The 25165-nt window shown below is 35.3% G+C and overlaps 3 protein-coding genes and 1 long non-coding RNA gene across 10 annotated transcripts; 1 reads left to right on the top strand and 3 right to left on the bottom strand.

The window, feature by feature from the left end:
- On the bottom strand, positions 1-13775 carry LOC122284585 (F-box/LRR-repeat protein 14-like). 3 transcript variants are annotated; one of them, XM_043095301.1, is made up of 16 exons: positions 13618-13775; positions 10681-10979; positions 10478-10606; positions 10137-10344; positions 9149-9295; positions 8538-8612; positions 7815-7886; positions 6727-6798; positions 5590-5661; positions 5391-5462; positions 4806-4877; positions 3550-3621; positions 2423-2566; positions 1738-1809; positions 1169-1315; positions 1-537 (listed from the first exon to the last, which is right to left on the bottom strand). In XM_043095301.1, exons 2-16 carry the CDS (start codon positions 10876-10878, stop codon positions 353-355), a joined length of 1737 nt encoding a protein of 578 aa, XP_042951235.1. In that variant the 5' UTR covers positions 10879-10979; positions 13618-13775; the 3' UTR covers positions 1-352. The 3 variants fall into 3 exon arrangements, with proteins under 3 accessions (XP_042951235.1, XP_042951238.1, XP_042951236.1); XM_043095304.1 differs by having other exon boundaries at positions 3574-3621; XM_043095302.1 differs by lacking the exon at positions 13618-13775 and adding an exon at positions 13226-13373.
- Positions 13776-16182: 2407 nt separating this feature from the next.
- On the top strand, positions 16183-18994 carry LOC122303451. Of its 5 annotated transcripts, XR_006240740.1 has the most exons (5): positions 16183-16353; positions 16786-16828; positions 18112-18227; positions 18331-18485; positions 18590-18994. XR_006240740.1 is itself a non-coding variant. In XM_043115231.1 (4 exons), exons 2-4 carry the CDS (start codon positions 18233-18235, stop codon positions 18833-18835), a joined length of 405 nt encoding a protein of 134 aa, XP_042971165.1. In that variant the 5' UTR covers positions 16203-16828; positions 18112-18232; the 3' UTR covers positions 18836-18994. The 5 variants fall into 5 exon arrangements, 1 of the variants encoding a protein (XP_042971165.1); XR_006240739.1 differs by having other exon boundaries at positions 16183-16828; XR_006240733.1 differs by having other exon boundaries at positions 16186-16353; positions 16786-18227.
- A 307-nt stretch (positions 18995-19301) lies between these two features.
- On the bottom strand, positions 19302-22345 carry LOC122284574. Its single transcript, XR_006231940.1, has 3 exons — positions 21998-22345; positions 20193-20314; positions 19302-19638 (listed from the first exon to the last, which is right to left on the bottom strand). It is a non-coding gene; the product is annotated as an uncharacterized LOC122284574 (long non-coding RNA).
- Positions 22346-22606: 261 nt separating this feature from the next.
- Positions 22607-25110, bottom strand: LOC122284521. The gene is made up of 2 exons (XM_043095297.1): positions 23361-25110; positions 22607-23018 (listed from the first exon to the last, which is right to left on the bottom strand). The coding sequence occupies exons 1-2, from the start codon at positions 24041-24043 to the stop codon at positions 22907-22909; spliced, it is 795 nt and encodes a 264-aa protein (XP_042951231.1). The 5' UTR covers positions 24044-25110; the 3' UTR covers positions 22607-22906.
- Positions 25111-25165: the final 55 nt, after the last annotated feature.

Below are 25165 nucleotides of genomic sequence, written 5' to 3'. Positions count from 1 at the left end.
TTTAAAGGGAACTGCAGTATATATTTATTTATATGTCAATAAATTTGGTGCAATACCAGGCACATGATGATATATGTACAAACCAAACCACGGCTGAAAATAGCCCATTGCCAAGGAAGCTTTTATCTACATTTTCTTTTGCACCACATTTGATTCAAAAGAATGCTTCACACAAAGCATTGGGATAATTCCTGGATTGCTTACTTCCCAAGCCAAATTCTCTAATCCCCTTCATGTTTAACCATATGTACTGTACCTCAAACGTCTCCTCAACTCAAATGTTATTTTTATATACATAGCTACCCCCAACACCAAAGGTCGCTTCACACACAAATCTTACACACCTCCATGGTTACTTGGGACGGAAGCTCACCAGATTAGGCAGATCAGTTGACTGTAGCTTCTTCATATCATTTGCTGTCACCTTGCAGGCATCCATTGTTAGTGATTTCAAATTCTTCAGAGTTTTCAAATGGCGCAGTCCTGTACTGGTGATGCGAGAATTTGTAACATTCAAAGAGACCAATCCTGTCAAGCCTGCATTCACATGGAAGGATGTGAGAGGATGAACAGAAGAAACCCCAACAAAATCCCTATAAGACGTAGATAGTGGGTCAAAATATTGTTCATGAGAAGTTCATCCCCAAACAGCGTTTAAGAATATAAGCGGGCCTGTAGATTCTTCAACAGGCTGCAGCATGCCAACGGTGTAACCAATACAATTTTAAGGCTGGAGCCACAAAGTCATCCTTGCAAATTTAGCTTGGTTCCCATTATAAAGAAAAGCATATTCATTTAAAAAAGAAGAATAGCATTTTCTTGCAAGTCAAGTTGTCCATTCCACTTCTGGTTGAATGATAGTGCGCCCTAATATACTGTGTAGGTACTTCATGTTTTCCATTTGCAGTAAATGATCTATAAGTAGCTTAGACAAAAAAAAAAAAAAATGATCTATAAGTAACCTTTTAATACAAGTGCCCCAACTTATTTTAAAAAACAGAGCCTTAGAGGAAATCCATGCAAAGATATTGGTGGTCGGTTCAATAGATGTGGGAGATAATATTGGCCACATAAATTTCAGGACTAATATTTCTATTATGAGCCACACAAGAGAATGCATTTCTTTCTACCGCATAAACTAAAAAGAAAAAAAAGTTCATGGAGCTACCAGAAATCAACTCCAAGGTTTTATCTGTCAGGTTGGAGTTTTGTGAAAGATTGAGCACCATCAGGGACGAAAGATCCTTGATATTCTTGACACCAGTATCTGTCAGTCCACCACCACATATTTCCAGGGACCTCAGGTTCTTGAAGTCTGGTTCATCAAACAAAGGGAAGGAAACACATGAGAATTAATCTAAATCAGAACTTGCCATTCATTTGCAAAACCGAAGTTCAAATTGTTTCAAGAATGTTGCTTGTTAAGTTGGATAAGGCCTGTCGTTATTCATAGTTCTAAACTAGTGTGCTCTCATATTCAATCATCAACGGAGGAACAATTTGTATATATTTTTTGTAAGTAATTTGTTGCCATATTTTATAATTAGTATCTTGTGACTAATAGAATTCCAGATCTCTTTTGTGTTTAATTAGATATAAGTATGTTATAACATAGGTGTAATTAATATAGTACTCAGCATTGTTCTCTCAGACATAATTCAGTGCGCCCGCGATTGCTATGTATGATAAAGAAATTTGTTAAGATTGGCAACCGCATTAGCGTGCTAACTAACATACTTCGCAGATGGTTTGTTCCAGCATCTGTAATACGTGCTCCAAAAAGATCAAGATGAGTTAATCCAGTCAAACCTGCTTACAAAAAAGCATGGAAGTGCATCACTAAATTTAGAAAAGAAAAAAAAAATCAAACATTTACGTAGAACTAAAAGCATAATCATGCAATCCACAATAAGCTGCAGTGTAACACAAAGAATTGAATTTTATGAGGCTTGAGGACTCGCATTCATATCATAACCCAGTTGTGATCATTAAGAGGCTCAGTAGCCCAAATATACACGTTTGTTCTAGGTTATTGAAACATTTATATTGTTCAGTATCTACTGAACCAAAAGAAAACATTTTTTTTTTAAGGAAATGGTTCAAATTACAATAAAAAATAAAAATATAGATTACTCCCACCGCATGCATTCTCGCCAATGTTGATCATCACAATTCCATTATGTTCCCATTTAAAACACCAGGTCCACTAAGATTTAGTTTGAATACAGAAACAGTTTGATCTCATCTCATCTCATCATAACTTTCCCAAATTCCCACACAAAATATAATAAACAATTCAACCTTTTCAAATCTCAAAACAATAATAATATTAAAAAATAATATTCTAACAATATTTTATTCAACTTTTATCGAAAACCATCTCATCTCATCTCACAATCCAAACTACACCTAAATCACTTACTGGTAAGAGCTGCAAGTCCAGCATCTGTGATATGGCGAACATCCAAATTAAGTGACTTCAGTGATTTGAGTCCAGCCAATTTTCTTAAACCTCCATCAGTAATGTCAGTGAATGATAAATTTAAACTCTCCAGATTGGTCAAACCTAACAGGAAACCGACAAAAAATTTCAGGTTATCAGCAAAATCTTTTGGAAAAGACAGTTTTATTAAGATGGGCACTAGGGCCGCAGCCCAAGTACACAGGAAGCATACAAAGGAGATACACCTAAGACAAATGAGAAGAACAAGAATTTAAAAAATCTGCAAAAGATGTCAAGGGATAGCATAAAAAGCTTTTCTTTCTGCTTTGATCTCTTGTTGGGGCTACATAAGCCGAGAGACAACCAAATATATAGCATGTGCAAGTTGGCTAAGAGCAAACTTGGCAAAGGGAGTTATATGTTGTGAATATGGTCCACGCTGCTCTATGCACGAAAGAATTCACACCATCACTATGCAAACCATAAGAGAGAAAAAAAGAGAAAAGAAAAAAGAAAAGAAAAGAAAAAGAAGACTACTTTAATCTAGATATGCTGATTCTGTCTAACGTACCACCCATCTCTATGCAAACCAACATTTGGCTAAAGAATTTAATCAAATTCAAATACCTCCACCTTCAGTACCCAACTTGAAAACTTTTTCATAAATTAAAATAAACCAATTTCTCAGGACCATGATATTATTCAAACAACTTTATTTATTTATTTATTTTTAATAAATTATATCATTCAAACAACTTGCTCCGGAAGCAAAAGTCCAAAAAATAACTATATAAAACATAAATTGAATCCAAAAGGCCATAAAACCCATTAATCCTACATAACAAAGAACAACCAGTTAAGCTTGACAAGGCTCCCAGAAAAGATTTGCTTGGTGCGATAAAATCTTCAACAACAATAGTGCAACTATATAAACAAGCATGGAATTTATCGACAGAATGCAGTCTACATCAATAACCCAAGTGAATATGCCACACTGAAGTTATAGAAAAAAATACATATGGAAACCAGCCATATTCCATAATCTATCTGCATATAATTTGTTTATACTTCATAATCTGTAAATAAATAGAATGTGAACATCTAACCAGATAGATGGCGAAGTCCATTACTTTTAACTTCAGTATCAGATAACACCAAGCATTTCAGATGTCGAAGGCCTAAACATCAAAGCATTGCATATTAAAAATTTCAGTATTATTTACAAATGAAGGGGGAAACAAATAGAGGAGAAATAATGGAGAAATAATAATACAAAAGGAACAAAAGAAATCGAGAATCTTATACGCAAATGAAAAGAATAAACTAAGCTGAATTTGCAAGTCTTTGTGCAATGCGGTGACAACGTTTTCAAAAACTTCTTACTTATCATGTGATGAGTGTTGAAAAAAACAAGGATCTAGATGCAAAATATGGTTTGCATGCCTACACATATACATCACCCCTCAAACTATTCTGAAACAATGCAAATTAGAGCCGGCAAAGACAACTACCCGAAGAGATGTTAGCAATTTGACCCTACTAATTTATTCATGTTACCCAGATGAAAATAGAATCATCAACCTTGAAAAAACTAGTATGCAAGATGGGAGAATTGTCTTTTCTTTTTTTTCTTTTTTTCCTTTCTTTTTTTTTTCAAGCAAAAAATGTATATCAAAAGCAATGTTTTGAATACCGTACCGGATGTCGTACCGGTCAAGGCACTGGAACGAAATATTTCGGTACCGGTACCGTTTCGGAATAGTCGATATATAAATAAATTATATATAAAAATATATATATAAATTATATTTCAAAATAATAGTCTATATACGAATAAATTATAAATGAATAAATATGTATATATAAATTATAAATAGTTTAGTATGAATTGGGGGTCAAAAAATAAGATTATTGCTTAAAAAAATGAAAAAAACCGGCCGGTATTTCAGCCGATACAAAATAAGTACCATACCTGTACCGGCCTAGTGACCGGTACGGTACAGTACCAAAAACACTGATCAAAAGCACCTTCAAAAGAGCATGCAACCCACACACACAGTTCATAAACATGAGAGACCCACAACCCAAACTAAGGAAAGTTCATTGCATGTGTGGGTGAGGTTTTAAATGCAAATATAGCCATCAGAGCAGCTCTGGTATTAAATCACATGGCACACAAGCAAGCAGCAATTATACTCTCTCTAAATGCAAAGGAAAGAAACACAAAAAATCAAGTATTTTGTGCAAGTATTACATAAAATAAATCTTTTTCCAGACCAATTTGGTTGGAAGCAGAATGGTTGCAAAATCCAGGCAGAAAAGAAATTTCATAGATGATAAGGGAAACCATTTGAACACCTACCTGTCAAGTTAACCAGCCCTTCATCACCAATCCTACCCGAGTCCAAGTTCAAGCTTTCCAAAGTTGTCAGACCTGTTTGAAGCAAGATCAATAATTATGTATAGAAACCATCATTCAAAATGTAACAAACACAAGCAGCAAGACCAAGTTATGTGATAACTTATTCAAGACATCACATGCATGCACTCTCAAACTTCTTTTGCACACTTTCATGAACTAGCCATGAAATCCCAATGCTCAAAGCAGTTGCAGAGGTGAACATTGTAGAAACAATTAAATTCTCTGTCGACAAATAATATTGCTCATGCTTAATTGTCAACAAGAACATTAATACATTAATAAAACAAGAAATTAATCATTTCTATCTTGTGCATAGAATGAAGAGGAAGATCTCACACCCCAAATACCTAACTGAATCATGGAGACTGCAGTTAATAAATTTTAACAGACATGGAATGCTTCCATATAATATAAGGCTCAACCCTTAACACTCAAACCAACTCTTCCATTGATAGAAAATGAAGACAAAACGGAAATTAAAGACCAATGTTTTTGAACTTGTGTAGGGGAGTGAAAAACACCAACCTTTCAAGTGCACCAAGCACCCATCTGAGATCTCATTGAACCCCAAGTTTAACACTTTTAAGTTCCTAAATCCTACAAAAAAAAAAGGTATGCTAAAAGTTCAAGGCAAGGTTCTTCTTTCAATAAATAGTAAAGTAAACCACCATAATAGAAACATTCTCGATAAACCGCACAATATATCAGTCTTAATGCTACTCACGGGAAAACTTCTCACATCCATCATCAGTCAGATTACATCCATTAAGATTCAAATATAAGAGGGCAGAAAGAGCTGGCACCAAAAAAAAATGCAAGTTAGATATCAGGCCAAAACAATTCTTGAACAAAAGATTGAGATCATATAGTCTAGAAAATGAACACTTCTTCTGAAATTTTAATTGACAATGAAGTGTATAATTTCATGAGATACTGCTTCAACCATTATCAATTTAACATGCCTGGTTCAAATTATCAATGTAGTCTAATTCACCATCCCATCAAGAACTTAATTTTCTTTAATTTTCACTCCATGTCACCAGAACAATGTGAATGAACATATAATAGTGAATTTGAATTACATACTTAAAGCATCCAATTGAACCATAAAAATCCCTTCCTCACCCAGCAAAAACATTTCTAGGGGTCAAAAGAAATCAAAGCTACTTCACCTTCAGAAGCATATCATGCCCAAGCTCCCTGTCCTTTAGAGCCATATATATTTCCACAAACTAAAACTTCATTCGTATACATGCACATTGAGAAGAAACTTCGAGTGCACATAAACGTGATAAAAATATCTATAACAAAGTAAAGAGTTATTGGCAATATTTTCTCAAAAATAAAGTGAAAAAATGTTTGTAGTTTAGGGCATGTAACGTGTGGTTGGGGGGTAGGGAAGAAAGAATGAAGAGAGACTGGAGAAAGGTAAGTTGGGTTAGACAATAAGTTACGATATTTCAAATCAATAGACTCGACAAAAGTAATAATATATGTACAACCCTTTTTACAACCCTTTATACAACCATGTTTTAAAATGAGGGTATTTATGTAAAAGTGAAATTAATTTTATAAGTTATTTTACAAAAATGCCCCTCATTTACAACATAGTTGTATAAAGGATGGTAAAAAAAGTTGTATGTCTATCATTTTCCTCTTTTTTTTTTTTAATTTTTTTTTTTTATCAGTGCTTATTGCCTTTCATGATAACAATTACAGAGATGCAGAGAACATGAGAATGTTCGAGAATGATATCCTAGAGCTGCAATTACATCATATAAATAACATTGTGTAATTAAAAGCCTTATTCATATTGGAATAAGAATAAACAGATTGGCAGACCCTTGAAAAGAACTAAAACCTGAAAGAGAGTCCAAGCATGCAACAGTAACTGGGCATCTCTCCAGGTTCAACATAGAAAGCTTGCACAGCCCTACAACACACAGAAATAATATGACGGAAATTACAACAAAGAAAGAAGAGAATACAATGTTAGATCAAGAGAGACCCAAAATCTTTTCCCACAAGTTTAAAAAAGAGACCCTGATTAGAATACATTGAAATAATTCAAAACCAAAAAGCCAAACAATCATGAGAGTATCCGTATCATTCCCATCATTTCAGTTTTTGATTTTTTATAAGTCATTTCCTTCATTAACTTAGCAGAATACAAGAAAGAAATCCTAGATATATAGAAGATGAAAGGCTTCAGCCCAGAGGATCTCCTGCGGCCTGATTCACAATCTACGATAACCTTTAGGGCTTGGATCAAGTGGTAAAGGCCTTGGGCTTGGGGGTATGCTCCCCCTAGGTCTAAGGTTCAAATCCCCTTGGGTGCAAACAATCTCTAGGGGCCATCGGATTGGGGGATTTTCCCCTCAAATTATCCGAGATGCACTTGCGAGAAACTCATTGCTGAGGGCATGTACACCCCCGTTCTGGACACCGGTGCCAATTAAAAAAAAAAAAAAAATCTAATTTCTACGCTACAGAAGGAGAGGCAACATCTTTCTTTTATGAGTATTGCATAAAAAAGAGACTTACAGCTACTCATAAAATATTTGTTAACAACCAAGTTTTCTAACCGAAACATAATTACCAAATACAAAACCAATCCAAGTTAAGTGCAAACAGCTGTCACCAGGATTCAAGGAAAAGGTGGCACATAATTAAAATGTCTGGTTCAGCTACCATTACTTTCTTGGCAAGCTAGTTCCAGCCTGACAGCTTCATACCTTTTTTAACACAGAAAGAGAACCTTCCACATTAATTTTCTTTCTTTTCATTTTTTTTCCCATTTAGTAAAAACAGAACACCCCAAGGTAACCGGATAAGCCCAAGGCATGGGGCCATGACCATTACAGGGTTATCCTCATAACATGAAGGCTAAATAAAATATAACAACTTATATAGAAAACATAACTTATTAGAAAAATATACCGATGGTACCTTTTAAGAAAGTAATGCCGAAATCAGTCACCTTGCTGCATGAAATCTCCAGTCCTTTCAAGCTGATAAGCCCTGAAATTTTATGAATGAGTGATTCACACAGTTCCACAATAGACCATCTCAATTACTAAGCACAAATCATAACTCAAAGCACATGCCAGCACAACAAAAGCTTTAAATGAAATTATCAACATGTATTTGTCGTAATTCCACAAGCTGTTTAACTTCACAGTCCACATATGATGCAGGAGCTTATCAGAATATATTTTTTAGGAAAACACGGGAAAAACCTCTTGGGTAAAGCTAAATGCTCAAGTTTTATTGCAATCAGAAGAAATCCTAGAACCTTGATCTGGCCCAGAATTTCAAACACTCCTAGCCACACATCAGCTTAAAAAAATAATAATATAAAATAAAACCCTTAAGGACCCCAGCTAGACTAACACAGTCATAACTGTTAAAACACTGCCACAATGTCCGAAGGAACATTTTCTTTTATTCCCATATTTTTTTTCATGCGTCAATGCACCACATTTATAGTCTTAACAAACAATTCTTCAGAGACAGACAGACAGACAGACAGACAGCGAGTGATGATAGCCATACAAGAAAACAGAATTTTTTATTTTTTATTTATAAGTAACCATACAAGAAAACAGAATTACGGGTCATACCACCACTAAGAGAAAAAAATAAACTAAAAGAACCCAAATTGTAAGTTACCAGAGAGAGGCTTCATGTCATCATCTGTAATGCAATTACAGCACTTGAGATTGAGAGACTCCAACTTTTTTAAACCTGCAAAAAGATATATGCCGCACCATCAGTAAGAAAGCAAAAATTGGCTGTTGCGTGTGATGTTCTTGTTGTCAAGGGAAATCTAGTGTCAGCAGTACCCAAGTCCTTTATAAGTTCATTTTTAGAGATATCCGATGACACCTCTTTCAAGTACTCATTTTGTTTGAAAACAGAAACTTTCAACAATATTTCATTGAATTTTTATTTCCACTCTATGGTCAGCTTTGATCATCTTTACAAAAGAAACTCTACCATAATTTCTTCTAAATTAAAATAAGTTTAACCGGGTAGTACTCATCCCTTCAGATGGGGGAGGTCTTGGGTTCAACCTTCAGGAGGGAATAGATTTGTAAAACGAGAGCACTACCCACATTCTGTATCCCCCAATTAACATTTAATCTAAAATAGTATTAGCTAACAATATCATTTATTTAATCAACCGCCTAACTCATCATAATTCATGAAAGCATTTGTGTTTTTTCTTCTCTTTTTTTGGGGGTGTGTCCCGGATGAAAGTACATGCAGATAATAAATACCTTTGAGATGAACAAGCCCACCATGAATCTCAAGACATCTCTCCAGATCCAACTTGACCAGGTTAACTAGACCGGAAAAGGCACTCATTCCCTTAGCAGTAATTGCATTGTTTCTTCTAAAACTCAGACTTGTCAAGTTTGAAAGACCTGAAACGTTTAGTAATTGTCATATACAACATACATAAACCACCCAATTCAAGAATACAGCGAAGGCACGATGGCAATTCACATCTATCTCAAGTTTGAGGAAAAGTTCAAGAGCACGGAGGAAGATAAAGTTAATTTATGTAGAGTTATGCCCAAAAAATAAATGATTTTAAGAGAGAACATCTGACAAGATGGAAAAAAAAATAATAAAAAAAATAAAAGGAAGAAAGAAGAAGAATTAATCTTGCAGTAACATATGGTAGACAAAATGCATGTCATAAAACTACAATCTCCAACACGTTACCCAGAACTTAGCACACCAATGACATGAAACCAATCTTATTTGATTAGGAACATCTGGCTTCCTTTCCTCTCAGCTAATGTAAAGGTTGAGCATACAGTTAAGAGCCCCTTTGGCTCTGAAGAACCGAGACACCTATGTCTGAGTTTGGTTTTCAGATACTTTTAGACTTCTTGATTACCTATTAAAAAAAAGTCTCTTCTTTTATTCTTTTTTATAAGTAATAAAGGGTTTTATTGATGAGAATATTAGCCATAGCCCATGTACACGTTATGTATTTTTCTATTAAGGGAGCATCATTAGTCTTATTCTCTTTTTCTACACTCTACCCAGCACTTCCCCTTTACCTTGCATCCAATTTTCATTCTTTTCTTGATTCTTCTGTAAGTAATACCTTCTTTTTGTAGATACAACTCCTCGTACTACAGTACATTCACTATCAAATACTTCTGCTAATCATCTAGAAAAATTAAATTAATGAGTAAAAATAGAAAATGACCAAAACCAACACATTAACAGAGAAAGCACAGGAATGACTACCACTAAGGTATTCCAGCCCACGGTTGGAAATTTGGTCGCAACAATTAAAATATAAGGCTTGAAGATTTGTGCAATCCTTGAGATGAAGCAACCCGGTATCAGTAACTTCAGAACCAGACAGATCAACAGAAAGCAAAGATGACCCCTGTGAAGAGATCACATCCATCCAATTATCATTCACCCCAGGGTATTCTCCCAAGTAAAGATCCTGTCAAGCACATGAAGGAACACTAAAGCATGGCAGACTGAGAACTAATGGGAACTTACTTATCAAAACTTGGGAAATTTAACACCAGCAAATGAACTAAAGCCAACTTTCCAAATAATTCACCGTGAATTACCTGAAGAGCACAATCTCGAAAAGCTTCCAGAGAAACACCAGTTAGAAGCTGGCAATACACCAATTCATTAAAGATCTGCTGACTAATATCCCTTGGGAGCAAAGAAAAGGTTCCATACCTATCAATGTCCTGTGAGAGAGGAGCAAAAGAGATCAGACAAGGGGTTGGGATCCTGCACCAAGCATGATATATACAAGAAGTACCTCACGTATTTTACATATACACAAGTCCATAAGTGATGGGCATTTTCCTCTACCCAGGTGATTATCTATAGCAGGCCGTAAAAATGAAGTTGCCAACCACTTCGAGCTCCCACTTTTACAATATCTTCCAGATGAACCTCTAAGTAAATCGTCTTCATTGTCTACCTGGTCTCTCTTCCTCGAACAAGCTCCCCCCATTGAGAAAATGTCTCTTAATCAATACAAGTCGCAAAAAATGCGGCAGAACACTACTTAATCCATTGAATTATAAAAAAAGAAAGCATGCATTCATCTTCATCCTGTAAAGCAAACAAAGCATATCAGAATAAGTATTCAGCACAAGCGAACAGTAAATCAGCTATTTAAAAAAAAAAAAAAGGTAATAAGAGATTATATTCTGAGTAAATCATCTAAAAAATGCCTTTAAAGAAAATGTTTTTATGAAAAACTGACCATATGCACATAACCAGATTTGTGTGATAACAGGACGAAGAAGAGTAGATATTAGAAAATGCGAACAGAACCATGGAGATGATGCAAAAATGTGATTTTCTACACCAGGTGCCGCTGCAAGCCAAAAGAAATCTTCCTAGTATATTCAGGTGTGTATTATTAACAAGAATGCTCTGACCTATATACTTCAAATGTTTTAAAACTTAGGATTAGATTTTATCTCCATTGCGGTTTTAGCACTGGAATGGTGATGGGATGCACTATGGCAAGGTTTTCCATCTGATTATCCGAATCTCCTCATTAAGCTCACAATTTACAAGTTTCCCTCCATTCTTGCCACAAACAGGCTGGGGGCAAAACATTGATCCCCATCAACCCACCAGATGAAGTCGTCTATGCCCAGATGCAACCCACTGCAACTAATTTGGAAAAGAAAACAAGATCAAATTAGATAAAAAGAACCCCTCTTGTATACTTCCTAGTACGTGGGCTATGCCTTTTGATTTTTATAACAAAATCTTTGATTCAAGAAATGAGGAAAAAATAGATAAAAATGATGGTTACTCTTCTTTTTTTTTTTCTTTTTTAATTGGCACCAGGTGTCCAGGAATAGCGTCCCGACTAATCCCAAGAATGCACACGCCATTAGCAAGGAGTTTCCTGCAATTGCACCTCTAATAATTCAAGAGAAAAATCCCTCAGTCCAATGGCCTTTAGAGATTGTTTGCACCCAAGGATATTTAAACCTTCGAACGGGGGGAGCATACCCTCAAGCCCAAGGCCTTTACCACTTGAGCCAACTCCTAGGGGTTAAAATGATGGTTATTGCTCCGCATGAGCTTGAAAGACAGATAAATTAGTTGGGATAGGGTCTGTACCCCCGTACAAAGTACAACCCAGCCCCATGCTAAAGACCTGTTGGTTTACAATACTCGTACCTGCCCCACCCTCCATTTATCGGACTCTAAATGGAGGGACTCCTTGTGCATCCATTAGGTAAAGTGGTAAGGCAAGCGACCCTTTTGGCCCACCTCATGGCCAACTCTTTGGAATAATAGCCTCCAGCCATAATGAACTCGATCATATTGATCTACACATTTATTGTTACATCTTGTTCCCAATTTTTTTTTTATTGGTACTAGGTGTTCGAGAACAGCGTCTTGACTAATCCCGGAGGTGCACAGTCCTTCGGTAAGGAGTTTTCCTTGAGTGCACATCAAGTAATTTAAGAGGAAAATCCTCCAATTTGATGGTCCCTAGAAATTGTTTGCACAAAAGAGAATTTGAACCTTAGACGTGGAAAGAACATACCACCAAAATGATAGTAAAGCTCAAACTGATGACTTCCACCACGTCAAGGTAACACTCTACCACTGAGTTATATCCCTTAATCCCCATCGAGAAATAGAACTGACTAATCCTAAATCAAAGGACCAAGGCTTTTACCACTTGAGCCAACCCCTAAGGGTTAGTTGTTCCTACATTTTTGTTTGGGGAAAAATAATAATCCTAATAAATAAAGTCCATATAATGGCAACCTAGAGATAACGAATCACATAAACATAAGTCATGCCTATGTAAGTCCTGCATTCAATTTTCCAACAATACCAGAAATGCGCAGATTGCACAAATATACAACTAAACCGTGTATGGTATATGTGTTCGCACATGCATGTATATCACACTCCAAACAGCTACACAATATCACTTCAGTATCATATTTTATATTTCTTCCTAGGTTGCCACACTGATACGGTAAGGTAACTAATTAAGAAAACTTTTACGGAAAATTCACATAATTTATCATCTCAACCCGTTCGACTGCTATGGAACACATTTATAAACTCTACGATTTCCCTTCCTTCCACCAAGTGGCTGCGCACTCATCAAGCATAAACTGAATAAGCCCTATTGGTTAAATTTAGCTCAAAGCAGCGTATGCGTAAGTTTTCTCCTCTCTCTTTTTGCTCAGATGAATAATATCTCTTGAAAAAAAAAAAAAACGTTTAGATTATTTCCTTTCCAAAACTTTTTCAGCAAACAAACATGAACCCATCATTGATATAAAAACATAAGTACGAAAGGAACGCACCACAAAATCATCCCTTCAACTGTAACAGGAATTCACCAAAAAGGAAAACAACCCAAGACAGAACAACATCATACAAATCGAACGCAAGGAGAGGACACTAAGATCGCATAGCACACGACACTTTACGCCGTTCGATTCCCGATAGCGCCTTTCCACCGAAATTTTACCGGAGAGAGAGAGGAAACATATTTAGCGTAAAGATTAAACTCTCTCGGCACCGAACATCACAACAAGAACCACTCGATACATCCATTAACATGGACAGGGAGACGAGAAAACAAAAAAAAGGCGATCGTTTCCCAACCAAAAAACTTTCCGGGAAAAGTTTCCACGGAAAGAAACAAGTCCAAAATCAAAAAAAGAAATAGAAAACGCCGATCAACCGAATATACCTCATCAAGATCAATAACCGATGACCAACACGTCTCTGGGTGGTTTTTTTTCGGGAGATAGACAGAGAGAGAGAAACTGCGGGAAGAGTGAGGAGGGGACTGAAAAAGTGCCGGGTTGCGTAAGACCGAGGCGGAGTCCAAAGCAACAGATGAGGGACAGGTGGAGTTTATTGGGCAGATACGAGATGGTTCGGAGTTAGGTTTGCTGCCTTGGAAGGATGAGATAAGAGAGAGGAAATAGTGGGTCCCGTTTTGGGCCTTTGCTTTTCTCTGGGGTTTATCCATTAGGGAGAATGGGCCACCGGGGGACTTTGGAGGACTTTGGACGATTGTGTACGCAACGTTTTCTTAATTAAAATTAATTAATTAATATTCCAATCTTAATCATTTTTGCACTCTAATGGCGGCATCATTAATTATTATTATTATAAGAGTAGGTGAGGATAAGAATGCTAGTATTACTGACTGTGAGTTCGGGGTGGGTTGATTTGAATAAACATCTTTTTTTTCCTAACCTCGGCCCAAACTTATTCAACGTCTCTTTCTTTTTCTACAATTTGGACATTGATAATTATATTAGTTAGCACTACATATTTTTAGCTGACTATTTCTTTAGATGGTTGACCTAAAAAAATTATTTAAAACACCTATTTTTATTGGAATAGGAAATTTTAAAGGTTTTTTAATCATAATTTTGATATTTAAATACGATAATTACTACAGATATAAAAATATTACATAAATATAAACCCACAAACTGACATGATTTTACGTGATGTGTTAGATTTACTTTACATTAGAAGTAACTTTACAATCTGACGTATTGCATCAAGCCACATCAGTTTATAAATTTAATTTTGTATAATTTTTTTGTTGTTAAAGTATTTCTCTTTAAATACAGGCACATATATATTTAGATATTTTTTAAAAGAGGGATGAGATGAAATTATTTTAGATAAAAGTTAAAAGTTAAATAAAATATTATTATTATTTTGAAATTTGAAAATTTTGAATGAGAATTTGAAATAATTAAATTATTTATTATATTTTATGTAAAAATTTAGAAAAGTTATAATTATGAAATGAGATGGGTTGAAATTATTTATCAATCCAAACGGCTTCTTAATATTTATGTTTTAGTTGATGTAGATCATTTTCTTAATACGTGTAAGTGCATCTAACATTTATATTTAAAAAATTTTCTAGTCCTCATACAAACGCAAATGAAATCGAGATAATAGTTCCTCTCGCAGCTAACTTCTAGTAGTTATTTACGTACCCATCGTTAAAATTATCGACATTTGTCATCTACACCAATAAAAATAGAAAAATATTATAAAGAAACCTTACATTATACACATTCATTTAATTAATATATAATTTGTCATTCTTATTTAAATACATATATAATATTTAACCATTAAGATAGAATGATAAAACACACCTTAATTTTATGAAAATGTGTGATGTAAAGCTTTCATATAGAATTTCATGTAAAAATAATAACAAGAGTTCTCTCCCTTATACGAACAACTTGCAAGCAAAACAAAACCACTTTCTAGGAAGTTTCTTAATTTATTAGCCAAAATGACAATCTACCAATAGGTCGGCTTAATAGTAAAGCCATTTAGACCGTTGCTTAAAATCAAACCCTGTGCAAGATCTAAAAAATAAAAATGAGGTTAAAAAAATTAAAAACAATTTTATTTAATAAAATTTTAAATAATTTTTATATTTTTTAATATGTACAAGGCTCCATAATATTAAATTTAATATTTGATATAATGAATTATTTATATTTTTAAAGATCTTGTTAAATTTAAGCACAAAGTTTGCATGGAGGGCTTCTTTTAAATTGTTGTATTAAATATGAATTCAAAATTTATTAAAAGATTTTAAATTAAATATAATTTTCTTACAATTTTTTAAGAATATTCTATTTAATAATTTATATTTTATTATATTATAATTATAAATAACTAACTTAAATTTCATCTTAAATCTCAATTTATAACAAGCCACCCCGGTCTACTGGCGATCATTAATATCCAATCATGAGATTAGAACTGGCATGATGTGTTGGGTCCTATTTTACAGCCCTTGCATTGTGCCAGACAGTTCACAACCCTCCTGAAGCTGTGTTTGGTTAGCAAATCTAACTTAATTTAATTTATTTTATTTAATCATTACAATTTTTTAAATTTTTAATGTAAAATATAATAAATAATTTAATATTTTTAAATTTTAAAATAATAATAATATTAAAAACTAATATTTTAAACTTTCATCTCAAGTCAACCTACAATCTAAATCTAAATTTTATAAATTAAATCTTATCATTTAAGTGAAGTGAAATGACATGCTATATACAATGATTTGATAATAAAATAATTCTAAAAATAAATAGATTATGAATATTAGCACGATGTAATGAAAATAAGTTGATTAGAAAATAATATATTATAATAACATAACTCTTTTAAGAAAACGGGCCACCCCATTCCTCCATAATTTTCTATATCTATACGTTGGATTCATTTCTGACCAACCACACTGTTTTATATGGGAAAATATTGGGAGCAGCCCCTGTTTGGGAGCAGCCGGGCGCACACAATACGTGGCGTAGTCTAATGACGAAAATGACCCTGCTTTCCATTCCCTCCCTCAGCATTCTGGTACATTTGATTTTTGAGAAAGAGAAGAAACAGAGCTCGTGTTCCCTCCTCTCTCCCGAACGTAAGAAGTCGAAATCCCTCTCGCCCTCCCGAATCTCCTCATCCTTTTGATTTTTGAGAAGGTTTCATAACTGGGCGCTCTAGTTAGCTGATCTCTCCCGAAACGTGTGTTCTCGGTTCTCGAAGGTTTCATAACAGCACTCTCCCCCTCGTCTCGCAAAAGCTCCCCCTCCCGAAAGCTCCTCAGCCCTAGAAGCCAAGCAACCACCGACCTCAACCCTCCCCACCAAGACCCTCAGCCCTCCCGAGGAGATTAGTCCCCATGCCCTAGGTCCCTAAGTCTACAGATTATTTGGTACCGGTAAATAATCTGTGATTCTAGGGCTTGGGCAAAATTAATTTTTTTTTTGTCTATTTGCTTCATTATTTTTTGCTCCGTGTATTTGCTAGAAACTAATGGTGAAATTCAGTTCGTCTGTCATTTTCTTTTCAGGAACTGGAAATGCTTCAGGAAGAATTTATTACTCGCTATCCAGGTTATAAGTTCAAGCTCCTTCATTACAATGTATCGTTTATTTTGTCTAATTTCTGACTGTTCTTTTAGATTACGTCTTAGACCTAAATTATGGTAATTGTATGTTTTAAATATTTGAAGGTTATTAGTTTGCACATTCTCGTGGACAAAAACTACTTTTGACATCACAATTTTATTGTGATGAATACTGTGATATGATATGAAAAAACAACATTGTTGCTTGGGTAATTGTAAGCTAGCATTCAATGATTCACAATTTGATCCAAACAAAACTGCTTGACTTGCAACATTTCATTTCATTTCATAAACTGGACAAGTTTATGAGGACTTTTGATGCTTGTTTGTTTCAATTGTTGCATGAGATTTTGTTCCTCGGCAAGTTCTTATTGTTTAAAAAGCTTGATTGTAGTTTAATGCTTGCTGTTATTTTAGATTTACTTGTTTTTTTTGTCTTCCTTTTTTAATTTTTTTTTATTAAATTTTTTTTTTTAACTTTAAAAGCCTCAAATAATGTTCTCTGCTATTAATTTGCAATTGATTTAAACTTTCAGGTACCTCCTTACCATTTTAGCAAGAAGTCTCTCTTTATGTTCTGTTTGTGCTTCATCTGGTGTGGAGTAACTTCTGGATAGCTTTTTATGCTAAGCTAGTTTTTCCTGAAATTCTTAAGATGGAAAACAATAGCTATTCCAACTTTTTTTTTCATGCATTTTCTACTGGTGTTTAGGTTATTGTGCATTAGACTTTCTGTGTTCTATAGTTTCTTGTCCATGAAGTTCTTCATAAGCCCCAAAGCCACACCGATTCTTTAGATTTATCAAGGTGTGAGTTTTTCTGATTTCAGTCAATTGGGTATGTTCTTTTCCTCAACCATGATATATATATATTTTTGATATATAAACAAATTTTATTGACATCCCGAAAGGCACAGCCTGAATTACAACTCTGATGCCCCACCTAAGTAGGTGCATTAGAGGCAAGAAAGCCTCCTACGGCCAAATTCTTTAAATATTTTTCCTCAACCATTAGATATTGAATGCATATTTTGTCATGCTTCCACTGCAAATGAGTGCGCCTCTGGCTCTATCAGACCTTTAGGTGTCTTAGACGAAGTTCACAAAAATTTCTTTTGAACTCTACAAAGGAGCTGAAAGTTTTATGCCATTTTCTCCAGATCTTATATACTTTATTTGGATTAACCGTCACTATAGCTGGAAAGGAATTCTGGAATTTGTAATTGTTATCCTTTTATTCAATTGGCTCGAGTTTTAAACCATGCTGCAGGTCCCCCCGCGCTAACGTAATGATGTCTTGATGATTTAAAACACGTGAATGTAAGTTCTCAGTGGCTGCACATTCATTGGTCTGAAAACCATCATTCTGACCAGTACACTTTATTGGTAACATGGGTATTATTTTGCTATTTCATCATTTTTATTTATTGGTATAGAACCCGTTTATTTACTTCTCACACGCACGCACAAATTTTATTTGCTTTTTCAGAATCAGCCATGTCAGCATCTCAATCATCATCTGTTGTTAATGATTTTCGCATGGAATCTCCAACTTGTTGGTGTGGTTTGAAAACACAACTAAAGACATCTCACATGTCAAAAAATCCCGGAAGGAGATTTTTCGCTTGCCCAAACTATAAAACGGTAAAGCCAAATTTGATGTTGTGGTTTGTTTTGTTGTGTACTTCCAATGGTTTGATGCTTGAGGTGTATTAAGACAGTACTAATTGGGAATTAATACTGTGTAGGGAGATGCAAGGTGTGAATTTTTTGTATGGGCCGATATACTTCATTTGCTAGATGAAAATTTTCGTGCCCGTGAGAATAAGGCGACAAGTTTTTTGTTGAATGATGTATTGCAGCGCGAGTATGCTGTTCGGAAACGGGAAGATAAAGTGAGAGAGATGGCAAAGAATCTGAAAAAGCAAAAGCGAAAACTTCTGATTTTGTACTGGATTCTGACATTTGTAATAGTGTTTATTTGGTTTGCATAAATTATATGTAAAGTACTGTGTATGATAGAATGTGTGTTTTGCATGCTCCTTTTGAAGTGCACATGGTTGGTGGACCAAGACCATGTATTTAAATTGTATGGTGTTAAGACATTAACTGTGTAAAGAACTTTAGTGCAATTATCTTGTCCTTGTAGACTCGGTCTAGGTGTTATTTAGTGACATTGCTCAAAAGATGCAAGATATTTTATAACATTCAGTTCTTATGCAATTCACATATTGGTGTTGGCTATAACTGATCCTAGTCTGAGTTGAAGGGCAAGGTGGATTTTTGAATGATTATTGCTTAGCTACGTGTTTCGACGTTCAATGGCAAAACTTACCCATTATTTTGGTAGTTCTAACATCCTGATGGCACTTCAATATTTACCTCATCATTAGGTGAGATCCGGTCCCACTTTCACAAAAAGATATCATTAAATAGAATGAAGAAAATGTACATGCAGATTCACCTTTAAATCTATAAGTCATTCAACATATTACCCCGTACACTCTCAGCTATTAAGTGTGGCTCCATTTTCAAGTGCCATACAAGAAAGCTTTGCATACATATCCATTGGACTGTACAATAAATTCCCCTCATCATCTCTTAAAATGAAAGATATACAAATGAAGTACACCAGGCACATCGCACTTGATGGACATTATATCAAGCATTCAAAATATTTAGGGTAAGAATTTTTAAATCTTCAGTTCAGTGCAGCTCCTGGACAACTTCTGGATAACTATCAACCATGAAGCAAGCCCACGTTCCTTTGCAATCCAACTTCTCACATATTCATTGGCTACAAAAATAGGAATAAATTAGTGGTATTCTTGGTTAAATGTAGCATAAAAAATTACGGCTACATCGCAGCCGTAATTACGTAGAAGCTAAATCTCTAAAAATCAATAAATGCTCACAATTGCATTATGTTTATATTCAGCTTTCAATAGAAATAGAATACCACCCTTTTTATTGTTCCTGAAATAAAAATGGTACTTTATTTGTGTTATAACTTCTTAACAATACTGCTAGAAGTATTGTGACAAGTAGGGTGAAGCCATTAAACTAACATCATAAGTATGCAGCAGTTCAATAGAATCAGCAGCATCAAAACTAACATACAATCTGGGCATTTGTCAAATAGGTAGATGGATGGACCCAAGAATTTGACATCCAAGATATACAAAGAATTTAGGTCAAGCCATGAAATTCTAAAATGCATACACCATACATACTTTCTCCATCTAAGCTTCTCCCATTCGAAGGCATATATCTCAAAATTCCAGGTCAAGCCATTTCTTACATTGCTAACAATAAGGGATAATTAAAATTTTCATATATGAGAAGAACTACCTAGGGGTACAAAATTGCAGTATTGTGCAATCAGCATGGCAGTATTCTGCTTGTCACCAGTTAACCTCCTTTGTGTTATTCCTTCTTTCCTTAGCCTTTCTCACTGTTTAACCAACACCATCCTGAAACCATAAATAAACCTCATCAGCATTTAAATAAGGTTGACATTTAACAGATGAACATAAGTATCATAAGTTGTTTTCCTTGAAACTTGGTTGCTGTGGAGCGTAAAGTTGTTTTATTCCCATTAAAGTCTGACAATAGAATCCTGACACTTAATAAACTGTTTCATATTATTGTCACATTTGATTTTTTTATAAGATAGTTATTAAAGCAACCTATAAATTCCTGCAAATATCCAACACTGTTTATTTGGATGTTATTCACATTTTCTAAGGTTATCCATCTGACCTATCAAAAAGAAAGAAATAATTTCACAATTTCTAAATCAGGTTTTTCAGTTCAATAGAAGAAATCAAAGATTGAGCTTGTGCCTCACAACATGCACACAGAAAGGGCAAGTTAAAGAGGATAAAGCCCTTTCAGTGGACTTGAAGACAACAAGAAAAACAGCAATTGGGAGATGGCAAAAAATTATGAAAAAAAATTTCAAAAAGCAAGTGGCCTGGAATGACAAAGTTACTCACCCAATAAACCAAAAATTGAAAGCACATATATTCCATTCTTCTTCCAAAGAAGAAATAAGGCTCTTTCAAGTAGTGTAGAAAATGGCTTCATCACTCAATATATAAATTAATTGAAAGTATTTAGGGAACAATTGCACTTTGCATCAGAATGTCCAAATAGAACTTACCTATCAAGAAAAGGATTTATAAGAGTTCTAAAGAACCGAAAGCTCTATTGTACCCGTGGCAGTTTTGTTGGTCTTTGTTTTAGTAGAATGACTCAATGCAATAAGTAATAAATTACCAAGATCCATGTAGACAGTCGTATTCATAACCATATAGATGCCTAAACAGCATTTGTAGAATTGCTAGAATTATGTAGAATCTATTAGAGACTACAAATGAAACTAAGAGTGGGAATCAGCTCTGTGTAAACAAAACATTTTTCTTAGCAATAAGTGATATTCGCATTCCCTAATTTATTATATATAGACTAGAATGGGTCAATTATGAGACTTGAACGAAAAATCATGAACAAAAATATCAGATGCATCAGTTTCATGCTCCAACATGAACTCAAGAATCTGGATATAATGCTGATCAAAAGAAGTGTAAGTAATCCTTTCCCTACGGAAGAGCTTAAAGCAAAGAGTGGTGGAAATATAACATGTATTGGGAGTCTTCATTAGCTTTCTCTAAAATTCAAACTAGACCAGACACTAATTTTATCACATTCAAGTTTATATCTTGCCCGCTATAAAACAGTTAAAACTTCACAGTCTAAGGAACCCGCACCATTTCATAGACTACAAACACACTGATCTGCTCTAGGCACTGCAAATTTTTTTTTTTTTTAGTTGAAAGGATAATCAATTCCACAAGTATACCACATTCATCTAGTCCATCAAAATGGTCATATTTAGTGTCCATTCTTTTCGGGATTTACATGCTCTGTAAGTAGAGGAAACTGAACATCATGCAGCATGAAGATGAAAATAAAGGCTTCTTTTCGGGATTTACATGCTCTGTAAGTAGAGGAAACTGAACATCATGCAGCATGAAGATGAAAATAAAGGCTATAACTATTACTTATGCCCAACATGGATAAGGTTCAAGCTTAGCCCACCACTTCGCTTAAACTCCAATAAAATTTTTGAAGATAAAGTAAGAACAGCTTACCCATTTTTTTATCTAATGATGCATGCATTTTCCTTACAATGCAAAAACTCTGCACTATCAGAAGACCCAGCTAGCAGTACTAACCTTGTAAAAGGCACAACACACGATTAAGAATGTATGAAAAACATGCAAAAAATTGATTCGAAATACAAATAATCATCTTCAATCAAACAATGTATGAATGAGATGCTTGAAAACAGAGGTCCAAACCAGAGGTCAAACACCATGCAAAAACTGATTTTTTTTTTCCATGCCCTAATCCAAAATATCCATCTGAAAAAACCCAAAACTCACCTCTCCCAGTACACAAAATGAACGTAACCATATGGAAATTCACTGGTCTGAAAATGTTTTACCTCCGTATGATCAACGACGGCGGCGAGGGACGGGGGTCTTCGCACTCCAACTGTTTGCTCCTTTCAATGATTTCCACGCAGTGGCTCCTCTTTCGTGTATGAAGTAGCGTCGCTCGGTGTCGTTGGGGAGAGAGACGGCGTCGCTGGTGGCGCTGGGCAGAGGAAGGTGACGCGGGGCCGAGGGAGGAGGGGTTTCGCGGGAGGAATTCGAAATTTTCTGTTTCGTTTCAGCCAACCGAAATATCACGTTTTTACATTTCTAAAACGCACGTTTGAAAAAAAAAAAAAAAAAGATTTAAAATGACGCCACGTACGGTGTGCAGCGTGTGCAGCTGCACAGTGGCGGATGCGTAGTCTTACTCGTTTTATATCTCACTGATTTGAATACTAATCACAGTGTAATTTCGTATTATACATGGATGTGCGTGCATACGGCACCACAAAACCATACCTGTACTTGTGTCGTAAAGGAATCTGGAAAAAGGTGGTTGGAGCCCAACTTCCATGAAATTTCCGAGGGAAGGAATCGACATTATGACGTTCTTGAATGATATCATGTTAGATCTAGGATTTCTGGGGAGAGAAGAGACAGATCTGCCATTCTTCCATCTTGTTCATACAGTGGGACATGCATCACGAAAAAAGCCTTCAATTCAACAGCTACACTGGTTAAAAGGGGAGCATGTATTATGTATAGTACTACCAGTGCTCAAACTGATAGATCAACATATGAATATATGCCTATGCGAAACAACAGATGCCGTTCTGATTCTCAGAGCTCCTCCTCAAATTTGGAATATCTACTCCATCAAAACCAAATGATCCAAGCAAGCCTTTCTAGAATCTTGAGCTCACTCTTCACGCCATATACATATATAATTAACTAACTGCAGACAGCTAGCTTACCATTTTCCAGCACCGAGAGTAGAAGTAAAGATCAATTGGAAAAAATTATATTTTGCAAGGAGAAGAATGTGGTTTGTAAGTTTAGAATTAAATCCTCTTACATATCACATCTTATCATGTGAAGGGCGTGTTCTGCTATCAGAGTATGATCACGGGGACATGTTTCTCCTATAGCTTGATTTCGGAGGCAAAGGCAATGCTGTATAATCTGAAACTGCTCATATATCTCATTCACCAGCGTTCTCCTTTCTTCCAAAACCCCAAAAAGATCTTTCTTCATAGTTTCAGTTTCTTCTTCAAGGATCTCCAGTCGTTCGTTAAGCTGTTCAACCATACCAGTCTGCATCACTGCCTTCCCCTTGCAAGAACTGATGCAAACTTTGTTCCCTGAACAACCCAGCGGCTTCAAAATTTTATTTGGAGCTGAATCCATTGGACCTGCTGACAGTTTTATACCACGTGAACTATTCACTTCCAAACTGCATTGATCTGGTTGTTTCTGCTTTCCAGTGATTGCATCTGCCTCAAGACACAACTTATCAAACTTACCGATGAAATCCCTCAAAATTTCATTGCTGGACCAGTATCCATCATTAGCCGTATGATTTCTCACACTGGTGGTTATAAAATTCTTGAATCTTGAAAGCTCCATTAGTGACGAATGAATTTGTAACTCAAGCGAGGTCGACATGTTTATTTTCCTCCTGCACAAAGTATGTACACGTGTTTGTACGTGAGAGATATAGATCAACTTCTGGCCCAACTGCTGTGCAGAAGCTAGCATAACATCAACATACCAGTGTTGATTAGATGTGAAGATATCAAAGAAACTTTGTAAGGAGGCCCCAAATCAATCTTAAATGAGCAAGCGTACATTTCATGTGTGTATACAGACCAAAATACCGAAGACTCTGTTGAAAAAAATGCAGATGCAAACAATACAAAAGTTAGAGAACGTATTAATAGTAATTGTGAATGACAGTTGCTTGCCTGAAAAAGTTGCAGTCTTAAAAATCACACTCAACCGAACCTCCTTAAAATTTATCCACCTTTTGTTTTCTTGAAAGAACGAGGAGGGGCTATGGAAAAGTGTGTGTGAAGACATTTTAAGGCAAGTGATGTGGAGAACAAGTTTCTTTGCTCGTGTTTGTGGGTTCTTCCCTGTACAATTCAACATTGACATCAGTGAGAGGGTGCGAGTCCTAGGAAATTGCCGAGCACTTGCATAGATCCTGTCTTTACGTTTAAATTTGTCTGCATTGATATTGTAATTATTTTCTTATTATTTTTTAAAAATTAGCATTGATATTGGGAGGCTGTTTCAGCGTGATCTAACCGTAAATTAAAAGCATTTGGTTCTGGAGAGAAGGGATATGATATGGCTTATTGAATTTGATGGTTTTAACATGCAGATTTTGGCTCCATGACTGCCGAGTCTTGCCATTAAGTCTGAAATTATTATTATTATTATTATTTATGTCAGGAATCTCTTTATGGCAGGGTCCTTTAGATCCATCACTGCAAAGTAAATCTCGATCATGTGCACCGCACCCTCAGAAGTTTTCCTACACAAAACTAGTTATATCGCTTACTTTTCACCAAGGGTTATAGTCCCAAAGAATTATTTGCATCCATGAGGTGTTGAGCCTTGAACCTTGAAGAGAGCGATATCCCAAGACCAAGGCCTTCACCACTTAGGCCAACTCATTGGGGTTAATTATTCAAATATTGAAACCTTAACACTTGGTCACAAATAAAAAGAAAGAGATGCATTTCAGAGAGAGAGAGAGAGAGAGAGAGAGGAAACAATTTTCAAATGGCATTTTCAATTGATCGAAAGCTTAAATTTGCTGCACTCTTTAATATGTACCAAATCAACTATCCAACAGAATTTAGTGAATCAAAG

This window comes from Carya illinoinensis, chromosome 1 (assembly GCF_018687715.1).
Source record: "Carya illinoinensis cultivar Pawnee chromosome 1, C.illinoinensisPawnee_v1, whole genome shotgun sequence".
Taxonomy (NCBI): domain Eukaryota; kingdom Viridiplantae; phylum Streptophyta; class Magnoliopsida; order Fagales; family Juglandaceae; genus Carya; species Carya illinoinensis.
The sequence above is the reverse complement of the archived record's forward strand: the minus strand, read 5'-3'. Positions and strand labels throughout refer to the sequence as shown.

Bases quoted from the DNA above. Each gene is read 5' to 3' on its own strand.
- LOC122284585 (XM_043095301.1), bottom strand. From the start codon at position 10,878: ATGGGGGGAGCTTGTTCGAGGAAGAGAGACCAGGTAGACAATGAAGAC. The intron at 7,887-8,537 runs GTAACTTACAAT...ATAAAATTTCAG, and splicing joins TGACATGAAGCCTCTCTCTG to GGCTTATCAGCTTGAAAGGA. The intron at 2,567-3,549 runs GTTAGATGTTCA...GTTTCCTGTTAG, and splicing joins TGGACTTCGCCATCTATCTG to GTTTGACCAATCTGGAGAGT.
- LOC122303451 (XM_043115231.1), top strand. The intron at 18,486-18,589 runs GTAAAGCCAAAT...AATACTGTGTAG, and splicing joins CTTGCCCAAACTATAAAACG to GGAGATGCAAGGTGTGAATT.
- LOC122284521 (XM_043095297.1), bottom strand. From the start codon at position 24,043: ATGCTAGCTTCTGCACAGCAGTTGGGCCAGAAGTTGATCTATATCTCT. The intron at 23,019-23,360 runs GTAAGAGGATTT...CCTTTTAACCAG, and splicing joins CACATGATAAGATGTGATAT to TGTAGCTGTTGAATTGAAGG.